Source organism: Anabrus simplex, chromosome 2 (assembly GCF_040414725.1).
Source record: "Anabrus simplex isolate iqAnaSimp1 chromosome 2, ASM4041472v1, whole genome shotgun sequence".
In the NCBI taxonomy this organism is placed as follows: Eukaryota; Metazoa; Arthropoda; class Insecta; order Orthoptera; family Tettigoniidae; genus Anabrus; species Anabrus simplex.
In genome coordinates this window covers 162,851,744-162,876,278 of record NC_090266.1, presented here as the reverse complement: position 1 = coordinate 162,876,278, position 24,535 = coordinate 162,851,744, and the positions used below count along the sequence as shown (strand labels likewise).

The following is a 24,535-nucleotide window of genomic DNA, read 5'->3' as shown; positions in this document are numbered from 1 at the left end:
CTGTACAAATCATAAAGAATAGGCAAACAATGAACATATTACAAAAGTATCAAGGTTAACACAATCTTGTATTTTAAAATGCTAATCAGATACATAAAACATGTTTCACAGTTACAGTTATAAACTGGGATGTCTGAAAAATTAATGTTTGAAATATCTTGGCGTGGTTGTCTCATAGAGAAGGTATTTATGCTCTACACAGCTCTCAATAAAAGGAGGACTGCTGCACTGGGCTCGGATATTGTACCTAATTTGTTGTAGTGAACAAAACATAATAAGTTTCTGCTGTGTACATCCACCAATAGGTTGATAGATAGCAGCATCTTGGTTTTATGTAAAACAGACTAAAGACTGAGGGCCTGTTTCCTTGAACAGTGATCATCGACTGCTTGCTTATCAACTTCCATGAAGCTGGTCTGAAGCCTCTTCAGCGTGAATACATGCATTTAGCAGTGTACAACACACTGATATGAAAATGTAATTTTTGTTAAAAAAAAGGGGGGGTACTGAGAACCTTTGTGAATGAAGCAATTCTGTTGTTTTAAGGGGCAAAGTAATCTCATTATCAGTTAGTGGCACAGCCAGGAATTTTATCTGACTACGGCTATATTGAAAATATTTCTTAACTGCTACAAATCATACACAATCAAATAAGAACGGATGGAATGAAGGCACAGTTATGATTTCTAATGTTTCAAAGCCAATGTTATTCAAGCAATTTATTATTGCACTTCTTATACAATATCTCAATTATATCAAATACAAAGCATTTTATTCCATTCTTGAAATCACCAATGAATGTAACTGTAAATTGAAATCATGTTCTCATTTTAGTCAGTCACCACTGATCTACATTTAGGGCAGTCCCCTGAGTGGCAGATTTCCTATCAGTTGTTTACCTAGTCTTTTCTTAATGAATTTCAAAGAATTTGGAAATGTATCCAACATCTCCCTTGGTAAATTATTCCTATCCAGTCCTCTTGAAATCCAACTTTATACTCATATTTTTATCATATTGCGATGGTGTGGAATGACATTAGTAGATGAATCAAGTTTGAGTGGTGTTTTAGAAAGTAGGATTTGTATGTTTTTATTACACAAATCCTCAAACTATTAATTACAAACGTGTAATATGGACTTTTTTATACTCTGTATAACTTAGTATCTATGTAACATTTTGTACATCAGGATTCTGATTAATGATTAAGAGGTACAAGATAAAGGCTGATGATGCCCAGCTAGTGGGCAAAACATGTCCCAATAATTATATTATGACAAGATCTATATATTACATTTTTTTATGAAAAATATAGTCAGTCAGTCCGGGCATTCTATCTGGTCGATTTTCTTCATTTTTTTAAAAACTGAAATATATTCATGCACAGATTTGTCATCATGTACTATAAACCACTTAACTTCCGCCTTCCTCAAATTATTTGATTTTTCAATTTTTTGTCTCTTTGAAGCAATCATATCTTTGGTTCTAATTGAGGTACGGAGTTCGTTTTGGCCTAAGAACACTCAGTGGATCAAGCTCTTTAATTGCAGCTCTTAACTATTCAAATTGGTTGATTCTGGGGAATGTTATGAGTGCACATTCAATTTGACGTCTCATTTCTTCAACATTTTTTTCTCATTGAAGCAATCATATTATTCGTTCTAATTGAGGTTCGCAGTTTGTTTTGGTCTAAAGACACTCAGTGGATCAAGGGCTTTCTTTTGAGGTAATAACTACTTAAATTGGTAGATTCTGAGAAAAGTTATGAGTACATTTGTCTCCATGACGAAGATCTTTGAAGGTCCTTTTAACAGTTCGGCGCGTAGTGTCGTTCCGAGGAACGTTTAATTCAATTTCTTTGTGTGATGTACTTTTAAGTGTTTTGTTGACATAATATTACATTCTATTACCACAGCTGATCATGTGCTTTATTTCATTAACTCGAAACTTTGCAAATACGTACGTGAGGATAGTAACGAACAACACCATACTTTGTACATTGCAGGCGGAGTCAGCGGTAAACTGCTAGTATAAATCTTAATTATAAGAACTTTACATTGTATTGAATAGGTGATTTTTAATAAATATACATGATATTGTACTTAACATACTGCTTAGTCATGCAGCTTGTCTCCTTTCTTGTAAGTCTTCCCAGTCCAAACTTTACAGTATTTTTGTAACACTACTCTTTTGTCAGAAATCACCCAGATCGAGGTGGAAGAACAGCTGGCGAGAACCACAGAGCTGCAATTCTTGGTTCAATTCTTGAACAGTTACTGTTAGAAGTTATTAAATCAAGCTAAAATTGAAATTGAACGTAAAATCTTCTTATCTTAATCTGTTTACCCTCCAGGGTTGGCTTTTCTCTCGGACTCAGTGAGGGATCCCACCTCTACCGCCTCAAGGGCAGTGTCCTGGAGCTTCAGACTTTGGGTCGGGGGATACAACTGGGGAGAATGACCAGTACCTCGCCCAGGCGGCATCACCTGCTATGCTGAACAGGGGCCTTGTAGAGGGATGGGGAGATTGGATGGGACAGGCAAGGAAGAGGGAAGGAAGCGGCCGTGGCCTTAAGTGAGGTACCATCCCGGCATTTGCCTGGAGGAGAAGTGGGAAACCACGGAAAACCACTTCCAGGATGGCTGAGGTGGGAATCGAACCCACCTCTACTCAGTTGACCTCCCGAGGTTGAGTGGACCCCGTTCCAGCCCTCGTACCACTTTTCAAATTTCGTGGCAGAGCCGGGAATCGAACCCGGACCTCCAGGGGTGGCAGCTAATCACGCTAACCACTACATCACAGAGGCGACTGAACTTAAAATAATAAATAAAAAATAATGAATAAATGAATAAATAAATAAATAAATAAATAAATAAATAAATAAATAAATAAATAAATAAATAAATAAATAAATAAATAAATAAATAAATAAATAAATAAATAAATAAATCCTTTAGTTCTTCAGAATCTGGTTTGGGTAACTTCTCTTTATAAAAGTAATTTCAATTTTCATTTGATTTGAGGATTTTAATCAGAAAGTAATGTTTTTTTTAATGTTTGATTGAACTGTGCTAATGTATAAGTGGTGTTGATCAAAAGAATTTCCCACTAGAGATGTCTTTAAACAAAGTAAAACATCTATGCTTCAAAATAAATCATTTCTAAATACAAAGGAATTGGCAGTATGGGAAATAACTTTTATTTTTGATTAATTAATTAATCAGTATGTTTGAACATGACTTTCTTTTTCTGTTACATTATTATTGTTCTAATTTGTACACTTGATGAATTGTTGTCATATTTTTCCATAGTTGTGGGTATCAAGGTATTGATACTCACACTCTTTTGTCATAAATTATTGTTTTCAAATTATTACTTTATCTTAAGGTGTCTGGTATGCACAGGGAGCAAGGAGACAGCCTTCATCTATGCAGTGACAAGTGCAGGGGTGGTACATGCTGTAACGCAGTCTTGCAGCTCTGGTAACCTGACCGAATGTAGCTGTGATTCATCGCACCAAGGCAAGAGCACCCAGCAGGGCTGGAAGTGGGGTGGTTGCAGGTAAGTATCATATTTAAGATCATGCCGTAATCATTTGAATGAAGTGTGAGGGGTTTTATTACCTAATGGAACTGGTTGAAGGCAAAGTCATATCCGTACAGTACTTGAAGGTCCTTGGAGGAGTTGGGTAGATTGGTTAGTTATTTGCTTGGCCACCTTTGCCCCCAGGAATTAACCTGATTCTCATCATGGTACCAGGTTGAAATTATAATACTTACAGCATGGTTGGTTGTGCAGAACATGCAGAAATCAGTATTCTATTGATCCACCATGCTGCTACGTAACAAAGAGACACTGGGTATATTTCAATGAATGTGTTTGCGACACATTGCTAACATGAGGAGGAGGAAATCTACCTGGCCCTCCATGTCATATGATATTAAGGCATAAAAGATCTCTGGTGGCACATTAGAAATTTGCCCAATACAATTAATTATAACTCAATGGTAAGTCATTCAACAGAGTTCCAGTTTCTCCAGCTTCTGGTAGATTAAAACGGAACATCAAAATTGATGCAGAGGCAGTTTAAATGGCGTAAATTATGAGTCAAACATCGATGATGTTGAAGTGTCATCTTTTTTTTCTTCCTTTTTTTTTTTTTTTCAATTTGTTTGACGGTGCATCGACACAGATAGGTCTTATGGAGACAATGGTATAGGAAGGGGCTAGGAGTGGGAAGGAATCGGCCATTGCCTTAATTAATGTACAGCCCCAGCATTTGCCTGATGTGTAAATGGGGAGCCTTGGAAAACCATCTTCAGGGCTGCCGACTGTGGGGTTCGAACCCACTATTTCCCGGATGCAAGTTCACAGCTGCACGCCCTTAACCGCATGGCCAACTCACCCAGTTTTCTTCCCTTTGCACTAAAATAATACTGTAGTAAATAAATTCATTCTATGATGTAATGAATGATAATTACATACATATATATAGAATTTTCATTCTAGACCTTTAGTCATTTAAGTGTTCAGTCTGTAAGGTTCAGTGAACAACCACCATAATCCTCTATTTATAACAAATTATGTGGCTTCATTTAGTTCTATACCTCCTATCTTTTAATTGTTAGAAACTGAGTCTAACCATGATCATCTTGTTTCCCTCTACTTCTCTTACCCACCATAACGGAGTCCATTATTCTCCTAGGTAACCTACCCTCCTCCATTCGCCTCACACGACACCACCACAGGAGCCGGTTTGTGCGTACAGCTTCATCAGTGGAGTTTATTCCAAGTAGCCTCCTGCCATTGTTCCCATCTGTTCGTACCAGCAATAATTCATGCTACTTTTCTGTTACTTCTGACTTGTGATTAAGATATCCTGAGTCCACCTAACTTTCACTTCTGTAAAGCAAAGTTGGTCTGAATACACACTGGTGTAAAGATAGTTTCCTCCGGGAGCTAACTTCCTTTTTATAGAATACTGTTGATGGCAAATGTGAACTTTTTTTTTTTTTACAAGTTGCCTTACGTTGCGCTGACACAGATAGGCCTTATGGCGATGATGATATAGGAGAGGACTGAGAGTGGAAAGGAAGTGGCCGTGGCCTTGATGAAGGTGCAGCCCAAGCATTTGCCTGGTGTGAAAATGGGAAACCACGGAAAAATATCTTCAGGGGTGCCGACAGTGGGGTTCAGACCCACTATCTCCCAAATACTGGATACGGCCACACTTACGCAACTGCAGATATCAAGCTCGGTAACTGTTCAACTCCCTCCATTACTGTAGTTCACTGTACCTTGATTCAGTAATAATAATAATAATAATAATAATAATAATAATAATAATAATAATAATAATAATAATAATAATAATAATAATAATAATAATACGTTTTATTTATTCTGGCAAAGTTACAGATGTACTCCCTTTCTTACACTTAACCAGTCTTAACCTAGAACACTGTTAATAATAACTACTGACGACAATAACATTAACAGTAATAACAATAATAGTATTAATAAAAGTAACCACACAAAAAAGAAACAAATCATGTCATCTATATAATACACATCGTACGCAGAGTACATTAAGAATATACCGGTATGTATAATGAGTATTGTAATTACTACTTCAGAGGATGTTTAGAAAATATATACATTTCTACAATATACCGAGAGGTGAAGAGAAGGATTACTAAGAAGAAGAAGAAGAAGAAGAGGAAAAAGTAGATCTGTGAAAGGAAGAGGGAGATAGTGATGAAGAGGTGGTAGGAGGGGGTGTTTTCAGGACAAAACTTGATGATTCATGCATTTTTACCTAGTATTTCGACACAGACATGTTTAAAAGCTGAGCTGCTGGACATACTTCTGATGTCCACTGGTAAGAGATTCCATTGTTGGTCTGAGAAAACAATGAATCATTTAATGTAGATTGCTGTCTGTGTACAGGAAGGGATAAACACATGGTGCTGCAGGATTGGGTATTTTTGTTATGGTCTGTTGAGAGGAGTTTGATGTGATCACGGAGATAGGCTGGTTGAGAAGTTTTAAGAATATTATGCAAAAAGCAAAGAGTATGAAGTGTGCATCATACTTGTAGGCAAAGCCACTCAAGCCATGTGTAAGATGGTGTGACATGTCAGCGTAACAAAGTCCACAGATAAATCTTACACAAGCATTCTAAGCACATTGTAATTTCCTTCCCCAGTCTACTCCTAGGTTGTTGTAAACTATATCGCAATAATCAAAATGAGGTAATGTGAGTGATTCAAGAAGAATTTTCTTTAGTTTAAAAGGAAAAGTGAACTTGAATTTACTGAGACAGTATAGCATTCCGTATATTTTTCTACACACAGGTATAGTTTGGGCAGACCAGGACAGATGTTCGTCAAATATTATACCAAGATTCCTTACGTTTTGGATATACTGTATGGGAGTACCACTTATGGACAACTGTGGTAATGCTGTTCGATTGAGTTTGCAAAGTAATTTAGGGTAACCAATAATTATTGACTGGGATTTTGATGGGTTTAATTTTAATTCGTGATTTTTGGCCCGTATATCAATGGTCACCATCATCAATTCTTCATTCAGGTGAAGTGTTTCTTAGTGTAGGTTTTCGGGTTTACTGTGTATATATATCTGTAAGTCATCTGTGTATAAGTGGTATTTACAGTGTTTTAGTCCGGAAGCAATGTCACTGATCCTTGTTGTATTCCTACGTCAACCATACGCCAATCTGAATATTCATTGTTGTTGTTATTAAGTACATACTGCCGGCGGCCAGTGAGATACAAACTGGTCCACTGGAGTGCACTCACAGAGAAATTTAAACTATTTAATTTGGATATGTCTCAATCAACAGTGTCAAAAGATTTACTAAAGTCCAATAATGCTAGAAATGTCGGTTGTTTGTTGTCCATAGCTTGCCTTATGTCATCAGTCACATGTGCTAATGCACTGTAAGTGCTGTGTCTTGGTCTAAAGCCCAACTGGTGGATATCGAGGAGATTGTGTTGAGAAGTTAGTATACTACCATTCTGGGAGAACACACATCCAAAATACTTGAAATTACCTACCTTTTCCAACTTCGTCTTCCCAACCTGACATGCACTTCTCTTAGGTTTCTTACCTACTGATGTTAATTTAGTCTTGGAAAGGCTAATCGGCATAGACCAAATTGCTTACTACATTTTCACCTATCTGAATCCCTCCCTGCCACTCGATACCTTGCAGTAAATGATCCATGCAAACTGTGAACAACAAACAGCCTTGCCAAACCCTTGTAATCTCCGTAGAACCAGGAACTCATTCTACCATCAATTCTCACTGCAGCCCAGTTGTTAACCAGAATGCCTTTGATTGCTTTTAACAATCTACACAATCCCATAGTCTTTCAGAACGGCTAACATTTTTACCCTCAGTACTCTGTCATACACCTTCTAGATCTATGAAACATAAACATAACTGTCTATTCCTAACGTGCATTTTTCAATTACCTGGCGTATACTGAAAATCAAATTCTGACAGCCTCTCTGTGGTCTGAAACCACACTGGTTTTCATTCAACTTACTCTGAACCACTGGTTGCACCCTTCATTCCAAGATGCCAGCGAATACTTTGCCTGATATACTGATCAATGAAATACCTCGATAGGTGTTACAATCCTTTCTGTTCCCTTGCTTATAGATAGGTGCAATTACTGCTTTTGTCCAATCAAAAGGTACCTTACTAACACTCCATGCTAATCTTATTAATCTATGGAGCCATTTCATCCCTGCCTTCCTACTCTATTTCACTATTTCAGGTCTAATTTCATCTGTTCATGCTGCCTTATGACAATGGAGTTTACTTACTATCCTTTACAATTCCTCAAGCATAATTTCAGCAACATCATTGTCCTGCCTGCGAGCTTGGTTGTTCGTGACTTCATCAGGGATTTTTCCTTTTACATTGAGAAGATTTTTCAAAATATTCCTTCCACCTGTCCATTGATTCTCTGGGATTTATTATGAGTTCACCCAATTTTCCCAAGTTGCTATTCATTATTTCATTCAACAACTATTTCTTTCTCTCTGTTTCTTTCATCTATGTACAATTCCCCATCTGCATCAGTCCTTGTTTGGAGCCGTTTCTAATAAGCCTCCTTTTTAAGTTTACAGGTTGCTCTTCATCATTCAACCATGATGTTACTTTTCCCCATCTTTACACACAGTTTTTTCTAGGCATTCTCTTGCCGTTTCTGGTTCAGCATCATTGTATACCACCCATTTTCTTTCTATACTCTGAACCTGCTTACTGTCCATTGTTTGGAACTTTTTGCTAATCATATCCATGTACTTCTGTCTAATTTCCTTGTCCTGGAGACTTTGTACCCATTGTATTTATGCAGACAAGGTTCACTATCTCTATCCTAGGCCTAGAGATACTTAGTTCCCTACACATTACATAGTGGTCCATATCATCGAAAAATCCCTGGAAAACTTGCACGTTCCTAACAATTTCCTGAATTTAAAGTCGGTTAAGATATAGTCTATTATGAATCAGTTGCCCATGCCGTCCCACATGTAGTGTGAATAGCCTTATGCTTGAAGAATGTATTCATAAATGTTAATGCCATATTAGCTCAGAAGTCCAGTAAACACTCCCATTCCTATTAGCTTTCATATTGGAACTGCAAAGTCTACCCAAATCATTCACTCATTTATGTGTCTAACAGACACTATGTTGGGTGCAATCGTATTCCTGATGAAAAGTTCCACACCACACTCCACCCTTCCCTTTTTAACACTTGTCAAGAACGGTTTATAATCTCCTATCTTTTCCTTGTTATCTTCCCTACCCAAATATCATTAACTCCTAATACACCCAGATACATCCTCTTTGCTGACTCAGCCAGTTCTGCTTTCTTCCTTCCATAAGCCCCATTAGTATTGATAGCTCTCCGTCAAATTCTATTTTGTTCCCCAAGTTGTTTGCAAGGAGTTCATCACCTGTCAAATGGAAGTGGGACTCCGGTACTCCCATAGGTCCAAGGCTTACTTCAAATGTTCTGAGCGTGCTTGGTGAGAATTCCTTGAAGCAGGATGCTAACCTGCTTACACATAGTCCCAATGAGGATCTCTCCTCTAACGGATTAGGTACCACCAGTGGATTGTATAGTCCTAGCTACTAGTGCAAAAAGGAGGGCCATAACTCAATATGTCCGAGATGCCCGCTCCCATTTCGTAGCAACAGGTAATCCGATTCTTAGGAGTGCTTACTAGGCCACTCAGCCCTTGCCTGTTGTTCACGCACTAATGCGTGAGTACAGTTACCAACATATTTTGCAGTTTTTGCTGATTTGGAATGATCGGTCACTATTTCATCTTCTAAGAGGTTTTCTAGTTAATATTTAGCGTTTTGAAGGATTTTTAGATGATTTATATATGTATTCTTTATTGTCAGAAAGACAAAAAAATCCACAATTGGCAGTATAAATAGATTATACATTTTTCTTACACATGGTTAAAATTTCTGAATATGTTTCATGGCCAAGCAAACTGACCAACAGTTCTTGGGGATGAAGAAAGGTTAAGGGAAGAATTTATACCTATGAGACTTCTGTTTTTGAGATATGAGGAGAAACACAATACAGAACTCAGAACTGTGATAATTAGAAGAAAGCATTTCCTAACCTGTCTCGAACACAAGGAATGTACCAGCCTTCACACCTGCTGCTACAGCCAGTCACTCACCCAAGAACAAATGGAAAAGAGAAGGAATTGGAAACAACAGATAAATTTCTGCTTCAGTACAGACATAGCCAAATAGTGTTGTTACAATATGAACTGGTTGTTCAAATAATCCATCAGCTCCATTTCATTTCTGCCATACTACTGCCACCAGGAACCTGAAAACTTTGTAACTGTATAGCCAGTAAATTGCCTCTACGTTTTTTGTTTCTGAACACCTAATCAAAGAACTAACATTTTAAGATGAAAAACACACACATGCACACACAGAGTAAACAGGAAAACTGACAGTCCCAAACAATACACATGGATGAAGGTCTGCAGACCACAGATATATGGGCCAAAAATATATGGAATGATGCATTGTCTTAAAAAAATTAAATTCACATGCCCTCTCAAAGTAAAAAAAAAATTTTAGTTGTATCACTTGCATTTTCTCATTTTGATTAGTGAGATATTGTTAAAATAAACTTGGGAGTGGAATGGGTGAGGAAATTACAGTGTGCTCAGAATGCATGTGAGCTGTGTTAAGCTGAATTTGTCATGACAGCATACACTTTGCTTGCAAATCTCGCATGATTCAGGCTCTTTGCTTTTTGCACAGTATTCTATTAACATTGCCATCAGCCTATCTCTGTGATTGCCTCAGTCTCCTCTTCATATAACCTTAACTGTAATACTTGCTCTTGCAGCACCTTGAAATATCTCTTGCTGCCTGGGAGAGTGATTATCTCGGATTGAGTAAGGGTATTTCAGTCGCCTTGACAAAGAATACTGCAATGTATTTAAAATGTCGGCAAACTGTACGAAATGTACAGAAAACAACAACATGGTTCAACATGGAAGGAGAACTAAATAACCTAAACTATGATGATCACCGTTACCACAGCTCAGCAAAGGAATCTCCTACTAGTGGGACATCAGGGGCATGTGTTAACAACTCAGCTTTTAAAAATGCCTGTTTATAAATAAAATATTAAAGATAATGTAAATGAATCATCCAATTGTAACTTCAGCACTCTTCTTTCCTCGTCATCATCACCTCCCTCTTTGTTCATGGACTGCCTTCTTCATCTTTTCAAATATCCTTCTCATCATCTCTATTTGAAATTTGTAGGTATAATTTTTTTTCAAGCTTTCCTTTTTTCATAAGTTTATTTCTCTTAGATTAAGTAATAAGAAAAGGAACACATAATAGGACAAACACAATGGCAGATCAATGGGGAAAGAGGGAGCAACAGGAAGAGAAGACAAGAATAAACATAAAAACACGTGAGGACAAGGACAGTGCTGTCTTTGAATAGATAGGCTTTGTCGCCATCAATCCCAGTTCTTCTACATCCATGTCTTCTCAGCTCCCGATGAGCTCATTTCTGCTACTGAGCTTCATCAGGGGCAGACCAGTAGTGGCTTATGCTGAATTATTTCAGTGGTTCTGCACTGTGGCATTCAGTGTATTGCAGTAAGTATAACAGACAAATCTATATTCGTATTGCATACAGGGCCAACTAAGTTCACGTGTGTCTGTCCTTCAACTCCGAGGAAACACCTAATGTGTTCCTCTCTGTCCATGTCCTATCAGCTTTGAAATTCCTGAAAATTTACAGTAAAAATTCAGGTAAACATACATCTCAATTTGTAAGACTTCCTGATCTTGAGTGATTTCAACGATATGAACAACTCACTTGTACAAAATACAATGGTTAAAAAGTTATAAAAAATAGCATTTTTCCCCTTATCAGAAATAATTTTGATCTAGTATTGACACACTCATATTTGCAGAAGTTCCAAGACCTGTATACAACTTTCAGAACTGGCTTTCTTAATGGAGGGAGTAATCATCATGTTATGACACTAATGCTTCTATTTTCATGACTTCCTTACTTCAAACAATTCACCTTCACCTGCATTACAGAGAAATGTCTTCATGATTACTTGTAGAATGTTCATTCAATTGATCTGATTAATTTTGCGGCTTGTCCAATCTTGCCAGGTGTATTATTAAGAGTAAGAGAGTACATATTAAAACATTTGTCGAAAGGAGGTCAGTTTAAACACTTGGAATAATTCTTTGCCGCAGAGCAATCTAACAGAAAGATGCCAACTCAGAGCAACAACATTTTAATACAAATCTTCAAGCCATGCAAGCCTGCAAGACAAGGTCATTCTAAATAGAGTGATAGTCCGAGAGAGGAAGGGGTGTGATTTACAGCTGCCCTTGAGGAGGAAGTGTCAACAGTTCCTAGAATTAAGACGTCTCAGTGACACAGCTCATCCAGTATGCATGAATAGGCCTGCCTTGCTGCAAGGCATGCAAATCATGCAGAAATTTATGGGCAACTTTTAACTGCGGCTTTCTCCGGTAGATGGCTAAGTGTGCTTGCACTGATGTGCTATCGTTCACAGATCCAAGCATGGTTGCCTGATCACAAGTAACTGAATGGGTTACCAATTCAATTGTACTGAATTGTATTGTATTGAAATGTATTGAATAGGTGGACCCTTCTTACCCTTTGATAGTGATCAATTGTCAATATGGACCATAATGAAATTCGTAACTTATAACTGAATGCGTATTGATCTTTGACTCGATAACAACACAAAGTATGAAGGATGAGATTGGTCATTACTCTATGTTATATGTTTTGTTCTTGTGGTTCTGTAGATCATTCGTATTATGTAGCTGCTCCTGGAGCAGACATTAACACGCACTGAGGGGCCACCTTGCACAGATGTTTGTTCTAGCTAATTTGTGTATTCTCCTTTCTGAGAAATATTCTAATGTCATTATACCTGCCTCTTCAACAATCTTAAGATTAATTAAAGTGAGAGAAACATGTTAATTTGGAGACAAAAGATATTTTAGAGAAAGATCCATGTTCTCTTGAAAAGGTTACTGGACACTGATTGCTACAAGGGCAGATCAAATATAAACAGGAATTATTTTTTTAAATTTATTCCGTCAATAAAAAAATACACATATAGAGATAACTTTTCTACATAGTATCCTGCCTTTGATACACATTTTCTCGGTCAAATTGGTAAGTTTTTGATGCCGTCCAGATAGAAAGAAAAGGGACATGTGCGGAGCCAGTTGTGAACGAACTCTTCTGCACTTGCGTCATCATTTTGAACTGCTGTCTTCCTAGGCCTTGTTTGAGTGGTCCGGCAAATGATAGTCACAAGGCAATAAATGTGGACTGTATGGAGGGTGTTCCAGAGGTGTCCAGTGAATTTCCTCCAGTGTTTCCTGCATTAAAGCGACAGTATGCGGCCTTGCATTGTCATGGAGAAGAATGACATTTCGGATTGATTGCCGGCATCGCTTGTTGCGATACGCAGCCTTTGTTTCATCCAAAAGGTGACAGTAATAGGCTGCATTAATTGTCCTTTTTTGGTGAAGAAAAGCCACCAGTAAAATGCCCGCAGAGTCCCAAAAAACGGTTGCAAGCACCTTTCCAGCAGATGGGTATGTTTTGGTGTTGACCGGACCTGCTTCGTCTCTTCCCCGCCACTCCATGCTTGCTTGCTTTGACTCTGGGGTGCAATGATGTACCCAAGTTTCATCACATGTCACAATACGATGCAAGAAATCCTCTCCTTCCTCCTCATGGGGACGCAGGAGCCTCTGACAAACTTCCTGGTTGAGGAGACAAGGAACCCACCTGGCAGACCATTTTCTGAAATGGAGTTAATCTCGGGTTTTGGTTTGAACACTTCCATAACTTATTCCCATGGCGAAAACAATTTGCAAAAGTTTTATTTGCCGATCTTCACCAATAGTGTCATGAATGGCAACAATGTTGTCTGCAGTGATGCTTGTCAGCGGTCTCCTTTCATGATGTTCATTTTCCACAGCTTCTCTTCCTGCCACAAATATTTTAGCCCACTCATACACTCGAGTCTGTGAAAGTGTTTCTACCCCAAACTGTGTGTGGAGCCGTCTCAAAATTTTGGAAGGTTTGGTGCCCTCTTTAGCGAGAAATTTGATAATGATGTGTTGTGCAACAGACATTTGCTCCTCTTGCTGACTTATGGCATACTGAAACAGCCCAGCTCTCCACTGTCGTTTGCACGTGCAAACTCCTTCTCCAGACACCTCCACCAACATCCTGGCAAAGTCCCACCTCAGAATTATTACTAACAGCAGCGGTACATTCAAATTCCTGTTTATATTTGATCTGCCTCCTTACTCATCTCATGTACCTGAACTGTTAACTTCAGATATATTGTCTTACAATTTGTGAAAAGTATGAACATCATTTACATGCCCTATTTATCAGTTACCCCATAGATAATAAGCACAAGGATTTATATTGTAGGTTCCTACAGGCTATATGTCAGGATTTGTTATTCAGTTTAGAAATATATAATTCAACACATTCATTGATTACATAGGAATGTATGGTATGCATTAATCCACATGAAGTAACAATGTGAGCTCCTTTCTTTGCAAGTTTCTTGAAAAGTGGGCAGAGTATATCCTTTATGTACCTGCCATAATTAATAATTAATTATTCCTTCTTAAAATGTGAGACCAATAATTCATCATGCATCAAACTTATTTTCTTCATTGTTGGGGGGGATTTCAAAACTAATGTACCTGTTACCAACACCCCAATACCTTTTGTTTAGATATGCTTTCAGGAAAATTGCCTTGATATAATATTAGGAAAACCTAGTTAATTGTTAAGGGAAATATTAACTGAGAGAGAGAAAATTTTGCAAACTATAAAAAGGAAGGAGATATCCAATATTTAAAACCAAAAAATCGTAGATCTTAAAAAAATTGAAATAATATGGATTTATTGAAAAATTAAGACTTTACCAAAATATTATGAAATTTGAAATACCTTTCATGTGAAATGATATCTACCCAGCGTAAATCATAAAAATTCCTGTGTCCCAAAAGCTAGAAGCAATGGTTTACTATATGAGGTTGCATATTTAGCCCATCTCTACTGATAAGATTAATATCCAATTTCTGATTGTTACATACTTATCTATAGAGCCTCCGTTGCTAAGGCAGCAGCAGGCTGGCCTCTCACCACTGGGTTCTGTGGTTCAAATCCTGGTCAGTCCATGTGAGATTTGTGGTGGACAAAGCAGAGGTGGGACAAGTTTTTCTCTGGGTACTCTGGTTTTCTCTGTCATATTCCATTCCAGCAACACTCTCCAATATCATTTCATTTCATCTGTCATTCATTAATCATTGCCACAGGTGAGTGTGATAGGCTTCGGCAGCCGGCACAATTCCTACCCTTGCCTATAGATGGAGGCTTCGTTCATTCCATTCCTGACCTGGTCGAATGACTGGAAACAGGCTGTGCATTTTTATTTTCACATACTTATCTGTGAAGGAAGTCAATTCTTTAGAGCATGGAGCATTATGTAATAGTTTTTTTTTAAATTACAAGTATAATATTAATAAAGAACTAATTGCTGTCAGCATTTTCTACCAGTTTCCTATTCGTGCTTGCAAATTCAATATTTTCTTGGTAATTTAAGTCTCTACAGGGAATATTTTCTGTACAGTATGAATAAATTTCTAACATTAACTGTGTTATAGAACTGAAAATATAAAATCAGATTATGTCACTTACATTTTAATGATTTTTCATCCTGTTTTACTATATATTACAGTGATAACCTAAAATACGGAGTGGAGTTTGCAAGAAAGTTTGTGGATGCTCCCGATCTAGTTAAGCCTGACCCCACCAGTAAAAGAAAGAAAGCAAGGAACAAACGCATGCAGATGAATCTACACAATAATGAAGCCGGTCGGCAGGTAAGCCTTCCTAATACTACCGTTAAATGAACTATTTCTCCATTTTAAGTAGGAGATTTTTTTTTATTTAATGTTATTTGTTTGGGGTGTCGACCTAGAAAGATCTTTTGCTCCTACTTGCACCATATGTTATGAACCTGCGTGTATTTGGATATTGCGGAAGTGTAAAGTGTTGAATGTGAGTAAAGGAACGTTAAGGACAACACAAACACCCAGTCCCCAGGCCAGGGATATTAATCATTTACAATTAAAAACCCCTGACCCTGCCAGGAATCGAACCCGGGGCCGCCAGGTGACAGGCAGACGCGTTGCCCCCTATACCGTGGGGTCGGACAAGTTGAAGATTAGATATGAAGGATTAGTGCTTTTTAAACCATGATTTGAAATAGCATAATACATAAAACATACTGCATATTTTAATTACAGAAAAAAAAAACTCTAGTAAACAACTCCTCCATTTCCTTTAATAACTGTAAGTACATGTGCAGGAACCTGTATACAGTGATGTCACCTGCTTTCGAGCTTGGGGTGGGAGCAGCTTAAAATTTTATAGAGCTTAGGATTCATTCATTCGTTTATTTAGCAATTACAGTTACATATTACATATTACATTTTATGAAATACACTAGCTGTATAGGAATTCAAAAGTGATTTCTTGACAATAACAATAATCTGTGCATAATGGGGAACACTTTGTAAACAAATAAATACTTCAATATCAGAACAGCATGTATTAATTAATACTAGTAATAATATTAATAAAAACCTCCATTGCCTAGGCGGCCACTCACCACTGGATTCCGTAGTTCAAATCCCGGTCACTCCATGTGAAATTTGTGCTGGACAAAGTGGAGGCGGGACAGGTTTTTCTCCAGGTACTCCGGTTTTCCCTGTCATCTTTCATTCTAGCAACACTCTCCAGTATCATTTCATTTCATCTGTCAGTCATTAATCATTGCTCCAGAGGAGTGTGACAGACTTAGGCAGCCGGCATAATTCCTATCATCACCGCTAGTTGGGGGCTTCATTCATCCCGTTACTGATCCAGTTGAATGTCTAGAAACAGGCTGTGGATTTTCATTTCATTTCCAATAATATTAATAACCAATATTTACAAGAGACAAAACAAAAATCTCTAACAATTTACAAACAGTGAGACACTGACATATATTTTAAAGCTAGCGGCTTTACGTCGCACCGACACAGATAGGTCTTATGGCGACGATGGAATATTTTAAAGCTATTGAAAAGATAGGCTCACTGGACAAAATATTAGTCACCCTAGTGCACACGCACAGATGGATCTTAAGCCTGTACAGATGGCACAGCAAATGAGTCCCGTGCTCAATGGCACGCGCACTGCCTCTATGTGAGCATAAGGCGGTAGCGTTCATTGAGACATTGATGTTTCAAGTTGACAGTGTACGTCTTCATGGGTAGATGTGACAGAGTGGCAAAAAGGGGAAATCATGTTTGGCTGTGCCCATGATCATACGGTGCGTGAAGTTGCTGGATTTGTTGGTGTTTCGCAGTGGACTGTTCATCGTGTCTACAAGCAGTGGTATTCTACGCATGGCCACGAAACACGACGCCAGAATTGTGGTCGGTAAAAGATCCTGACTGAGAGGAACCGGAGATGTGTTTCACGGCTTGTGAATCAAAATCCCCAAACCCGACAGGAAATGCTGCAATCAGTGAATGAAAGTCCATCGCAATCTAACAGTGAGAGAATATTGTGACGGGAACTGCATGCAATTAACATTTGGAGTCGGTAATCTCCAAAGAGGCCATTGCTCACTGATACCCCAATTTTTCAAGATGACAACAGCAAAGTTCATCAGGCTGGATGCATATGTGACTGGTTTTTTAACACCACCCCACCCTATTACATCTCGATTGGCCCTGCAAAATCACCTGACTTGACTCCACTGAAAATCTGTGGGACATGTTGGAACAGCGGGTTAAACACAGACATCATCCTCCCTGCAATTTGATGGTTTTGCGCAATCAGATCCTCAGTGAGTGGCTTAACCTGGATGTGACGTACCTGCACAACCTTGCAGAGCCATTTACTAATTGAATCCAGGTGGTTGTCAAGTCCAGAGGCGGAGTTACATGGTATTAAATGATGTTTGCAATGATTTCTCCAGGGCTGAACAATTTTTTGTCCAGTGTGATTATTAAGACCATTCACAAGTTAATAAAAGCATTATTAGAAACTCTTCTTCATGTATTCTTCAGTACTATAGAAGCAGTTACTCAGCAGAAGGTTTTCTTAATGTGGTAGTAAATGAACTAACAGAACTAATATCTTTAAACCTTATTTGGAAACTTATTATTATAATCTGATTCCAACCGAGTTAACATGTCTCAAAGCAATGGTATTACTCTTGTGTTTGATAAAGTTATTATTTCTTGTTCATATTTGGTAATTGTGACTGTCACAGTTCTTTAAGTCACTTAAATAATGATCTGCAGTGGTGTAACCAGTTATGTCTGGATATAATTCTGATGGCTCGTTTCCGTGTTAAGAAACTCTGTAGCAAACCCAGTGACCAATACCATAAGAGATGACTGAATGGAAATATACAAAAAATCCACTATTCTAACATACTTTTCACTACAACTATTATACAGAATTTTTAAAGCAAACCAAACAGAATAGAGACTTTCCTGTTTTTAACATGCCAATCCCATCCTAATTTTTCATCTATTAGATACATAGCAATCATTTTCGTTTTTGTCCATACTGATGGATGTAACTCACTTTTTACAATCTTGGTTTATAACCTGATGAATAAAACATCAGGTAATAAACCAAGATTGTAAAAAGTTTATTAGGTACCGGTACATGGACTACTAAAAATTTTGTAGTCGATGTCTTTTCAATTGCATTTGCATTTAACACAATGTTGTAATATTGAGCAGTTTTTCCATTGTAGTGGGAAGCCTTGAATTCTATCAATTGAGTATTTTTAAAATTAAATGATAATTTGTTTCTGTTGAACCATGCTTCTAATCCATACAGGACAGCATTTGCAGTAATTTCTGTAGATTATGAACAATTATGTTTGTATCATCAGCACACAGAACTGTGGCTTATACTTAAATATTGTGAGGAAAATCACCCACATAGATTAAGAAAAGAACAGGCCCCAAAGTACTACCCTGCAGAACACTTAAATGTACATTCTTCACTTGAGAGTGATACAAACAGAGAGAGGTAAAGAGGCAGCCATAATAAACTTGAAATATTTGTAGTGGTAATTAAATAATGGATATTAATAAGTGAAAAACTAATTTCCTTTGGTTCATGAAGAAATATCTATCACTGTTCAAACAAAGTAACCATAATTATTGTCAAACACAAATTCTTTATGTTCACTCATTATAGCTAGTCTGCTTAACCAGTCCTCTTCTATAGTGTTTCATAGAAATATCTTGACCCTTCGCAATCTGCTGAAAGAGGGCTGTACTGGTGGTGCATGGCTGGGTGAACAGTATCAGAAGAGCATTTTTCATCGCCAGGAAGAACGGTTCAGTCTCCTTTAAGATTTGGGAGACGACATACTAAATTTCTAGTCCTTCCATATTTTGTACCAAAGTTCCAGCTCTGCTTTTAGGACCTCCAAAAATTGGTAGAAGCTATAGAATGAGTTGTCTTTTCCACTTATTTGTCTATTGTCATGAGTAAAATATGTGAAAGACGCAGTGTTGAAGCGTGCTAGTATCCACTGTTACCACTGGTAACAGTTTTTGAAAATATAAAAATCTAGCATTCTTTAATAATTTGTTTTTTCACCAGGACATGTCCCGAGAACACTATTGCAGTAGATAGCCACTATTAAAGCTGAGAGAGAGAGAGTGCTACCAACTCCAGGTGGTGGATATGCATTGAATTTCTTTTAAAAGCTAGGCGAATATTAATGCGCTTGCGCCAAGCAAAGTCCCTCTCCTCCCCCGACACCAAGATGTATCATACTACGTTCTCTCGTCATGTTACCACAAGGTGAAGTGGTAACGAATGCTTATAATGTTGGTGCTGAGCAGTTCTCTCCATTCTTTCTGCCACGCTCAACAGTGCATTGTTATCATTTGTGTTAATTATTGTTTTCTATTATAATACGACGTGACTTTTCTGGTTAAAGTATGATTTTATATTTAACTTGTCTTAGGTAAGGATAGTATAATACTGCACAATTGAAAAAGTTAGACTCACGCCTTCTCTTAAAAAATTTAGTTAAGGAGTCGAAAAGAACAGTAAGATATTTTAATGAATAAACTATGTTGTTGGCCATGTGTTCTATTTTCCTCAGAAAAGATGCTTGGAATAAAGACGGTATAGAGAATTTATATAGTTTCAGAGTTTTAAAGAGACGCCATGAGGTGTCTCAAGCACATATAAACGCTGTTGCCGATATGATTCAGTTCAGAATGTCCAGAATAGAGAACAGCTTGCAGAAAGAGCTAGTAAAAAATAACAGATATATTATCAGCACTTCAATAGATACTGTGCGTTTTCCTTTCAAAGCAAGGATTACCTTTCAGGGATCATCGAGAAACTGAACAGTCTGATAATGGAGGTAATTACAGGGAGTTACTAGAGGAAATTGCTAAGAAAGATGACATAAATTGACACCATTTAAAACCATCCAAATTTTTCTCAGGACTTTCATCTGACATACGAAACGATATTATTGAAGCCGTAGCTACTTTTATGACCAACAAAATTAAAAATGAGGTTAAGAAAATAAACTTTATTTCTGTAATTTCAGATGAAAGTACAGACATTTCTTACAGAGCACAACTCTCAACTGTATTTGGATATGTTGGTCCCGAAGGTGAAATTCAAGAGAGATTTTTGTGATTCAGTGGTGTAAGCGGTGACTGTTCTGCTCTTTCTTTACCTAAACATCTCCTTGGAGTGTTACAAGAATTTCCGTGTGATAAAAAATTAGTTTCAAAGACATTTGATGGCTCAGCAAGTATTGCAGAACAGCATGGTGGGTTGCAGAAGCTAGTCATGGATAAATATGATCAGACTATATTTGTTCACTGCTATGGTCATAGGCTCAATAGATTACAGCAATCTGTTAGCCACATCAAAGAATGCAAAGTATTTTTTCCGATTTTGTCCGGGTTGGCAGGTTTCTTTTTCATCCCTTAAGTGGGCTGCTGCCCTTGATAAAGTAATAATATAAAGACCATTACCAACAGTAGCACCTCTCCAATGGATATTTGATGGTAGGTTGGTTGAAGTTGTGTCCTCTATCTACACAGATCTACTTGATTTCTTCAGAGAAATGAAAGAAATGAATGAACGAACGGGACGGTGGGCGGAGATTTCAAGCTAAATGTTACCCTGCAGGATTTTAATTTCTAGTTCCTATTTGCTGTATGAAAATGTGTGATATTGCCTTCTGTTCCAAAGAGATCCAGGAATTTACAGCGTTTCTACAGACGACAAGAAATAATTCTAAAACTATGTGGTCGAAGTTGCAAGACAATGAAGGGAGACAAGATTATCCTCAAAAGCACCAGAGAATTGATTTTATAGGAATGAAGAAAACACCGTACCTCCAATTGTATTTCGAAATTATTGACGTCATGTCCGTGCAACTATCGGACAGAATTTTCGTCAGTTAATTGTGGTGAGAGTGACAATACTCTCAAGGAGAAATGTAGTAACACTGTTCAAAACATCACGCGTAGCCACTGGAAAAATATAATACATTAATGCAAAGGCAGGTGTATTATCAGTAGAAAAATGTAATTCTTAAGAATTAATAGAATCCAGGTAGAGAATTATTAAAGATCTTCTCCAGAATTCTGAGGAATTTCTTGCTGGATGGTTGCTGCAGTGCTGCTGCCTACAGACAATCCAGTTCCAATTGTTCAGCGATGTGATTACCTTCTTTTAACCCTTCATTGGTGATTTTTTATTTATCTTCTTGATGGTGCCTAACAATTTCCACAATGTGTCAAATGTGCAGCGAAGCTTTGACGATATCCAAGGTCTTGGGTTGAAGATCACTCACTACTGTTTCTAACATAACAGAGTACTGTAATTTTTCCACTTGGCAGCATTACCTTCAGGGAAAAGAGTTTCTATTACCTTGATTTGTTTGTACAAAGTGCTCCTTAAACACTCTGATGTACTTGCATTTATCAGACCATCTTGTTTCGCACACATGTGGTATGTTTGGTAACACTTTTCTATCAACACCAGCTGTTGGAGAATTGTAAGAATGTTCTTTATTGTTCCTACATTACTGTGGTTAGGGGCCGGTGACCTAAGATGTTAGGCCCCTTTAAACAACAAGCATCATCTTCATCATCACAATACTGTGGATTTCAAGTATTGTGTTCAAATTATTTACGACCAGATTTATTTTGTGTGACGACCAAGGAATGAACAACACATTATTTTCCCCTGCAATGTTGCTTGGACTCCATCTTCTTTGCCAGACATTGTAGAAGAGCCATCAAAACCCAAGGCCATGCATTTCACAGGATCCATTTCTTGGCTTCTTACAAAACTGTCAGTGGCTATTGCAATGGCCTTTGTGTCAAACTCTTCCAATTCAACAAAGCTAACAAATTCCTCTTTGATTTCATCAGTACCACATAAAGAAAAGATCTCATTCTTAATATGAACTAATTGGTATGCAACATTTTCTTCCCATGTTTAATGTGTTTTGACAGTGATTGGCCCCCTGCACCTATTCATAAGTGGATAAATCTTTCTGCACTCCCTCGTCATGATGCTTACCCCAAAGCGGTAAATCATGTAAACAGGAAGGTGTTACACACATGAAGACAAATTTTTTTTTGTTTTTTTTTTGTTTTGCTATTGGCTTTACGTCACCGACACAGATAGGTCTTATGGCGATGATGGGACAGGAAAGGGCTAGGAGTGGGAAGGAAACGGCCATGGCCTTAATTAAGGTACAGCCCCAGCATTTGCCTGGTGTGAAAATGGGACACCACGGAAAACCATCTTCAGGGCTGCCGACAGTGGGGTTCGAACCCACTATCTCCCGAATACTGAATACTGGCCGCACTTAAGCGACTGCTGCTATCGAGCTCGGTAAGACAATTATTACCATTTTATTTTTTTCTGTCAGTTTCCTTAGATAACCAGTTCATTTTATTGTCTACCGGAATGTCCTGTGCGAATAATCTTGCAGCTTTGACAACAGTGTTATGCCACTTGTCCTTTGCAAATCTCATGCACATTTTTATATTATTATTACCGGTATTTTTTGTCAGTTTTTGTTAAGAAGGAAGCCATACTTTCTAGTGTCAACTCAGTTAAATGTACCTTAAAAGCATTTCAGTCTGTTGAACACAAAAGTTAAACATAAATATTACAATATATCATACCTGTAAAAACCACACTATTGAATAAGGAATAAATATACACACTGTTCAATGCAGAGTGACATGTTTCATTCATAATGTCATCATATTCTATTAAGTCACACTCAATATATATGGAAGTATTTATGTTTATTTGTATCCAAACACCTATGAAATTGAAATCTGGAGCTTATCTTAATGAAGTCCTGCCTTGTCTCCATTCCAGCATACAATGCGAGGCATTTAAAAAAACTGTTGCTCTTTTATTGGCTCAAATTCAAACTTGCTGCCAGTGTGCTGATACTCATTACATCACACCCTGTACCCTGGTCAGGTCAATGACATGCTGCACTGCCGCTTCAGGTGCTGTATGCCTAGAGCCCAAAACCCCTCTGACTGAATCTTGACTTGTAGAAATAAGATGCAATTTATACAAATGCTCCCTTTAGGAGCCCGGAGTCTCCAACCATTGATGACTGAATTTCTTCTTAAGTGGGTAGCATCTTCAGAGAAATAGTTCTCCTCCAGGCAAATGCCGTGATGGTACCTAACGTAAGGCCATGGCCTCTTCCTCCCCTCTTCTTTGTCTAACCCTTCAGATCTTCTCATCCCCCACCCCCGCAAGGCTCTCGTTCAGCATAGCAGGTAAGGCTGTTTGGGCGAGGTACTGATCTTCTTCCACAGTTGTATCCCTCAACCCAAAAGTCTGATGCTCCAGGACACTCGCCCTCAGGCTGTAGAGGTGGGATCCCTCGCTGAGTCTGAGGGAAAAACCAACACTGGAAGGCAAATGGATTAAGAAAGAAGAAAGGAAGATTTTAAAGGTAAGCATGTTACCTTGCTGTTGTAGTATCTCCCATGAGTACAAAATTTCCATCATCTTATTCCGTCAACGGGACTGAGTATGGCTGTATTCAGAGAAACAAATATTTCTGAGAAATCAATTACTTGCCTTTAGAAGTGTAGAGAAGTTGGTGAAATTAAGTGTTTACTTCACTGGTGTCCAAATTTAAAACAACAAACACATAGCTCGCAGTCTTTTTTGGCTAAGACTACCAGATTGTGCCAGAGACTAGACAGGTTAATATTACCCTGTAAGTGCAGTGTTTGAGAGAAGGATGGCATTAGTGTCCTATTATTTATATCTCAGGATGAGAACAGTGTGCCTACTTGAGCCTAAGTTGTCTGCAATGACAATCAGTCTAAGGCAGTGTAAATATCCAACATTGGCTCAAAGAACATGCCTGATAAATGCACTTTGGCAGCAAATAATTTGAAGATTCTTCACAGCATAGCCTCTGGAGGAGGTGGCCAGGTGGATCAATGTCAGTCGTTCTGTTGCTTCCCGAATGTGGCAGCAATTATTATAGAGAGGAAATGGATGAGGATGACCCTGTAAACCATCACTAAAGGAGAACTGTCTTGTGTAAGGTGATTCCAAGAGAGAACAGAATGGTGGTCAATATTGGACCTTGTAGTAGCTTCTAGTAAATTAGTATCTCAACGAACTGTCAACAGGAAGCTTAGGTAGATGGTCTTAGCCAAGTGTCCGCAACCGTAGTGTAACGGTTAGCACTATCAACTGCCATCATCAGGGGCCCGGGTTCGATTCCCCATATTGCCAGAAATTTAAGAATGGCAGGAGTGCTGGTA

The 24,535-nt window shown here is 38.0% G+C and overlaps 1 protein-coding gene across 1 annotated transcript in view; it reads left to right on the top strand.

Moving 5' to 3' along the window:
• The window catches only part of LOC136862720 (protein Wnt-16), a 402,073-nt gene that overhangs the window by 225,742 nt on the left and 151,796 nt on the right, over positions 1-24,535 (top strand). The window contains exons 2-3 of the mRNA XM_067138942.2: positions 3,403-3,559; positions 15,376-15,520. Of these exons, the coding sequence (XP_066995043.2) occupies positions 3,403-3,559; positions 15,376-15,520 (302 nt within the window). The remainder of the gene's footprint in view (positions 1-3,402; positions 3,560-15,375; positions 15,521-24,535) is intronic.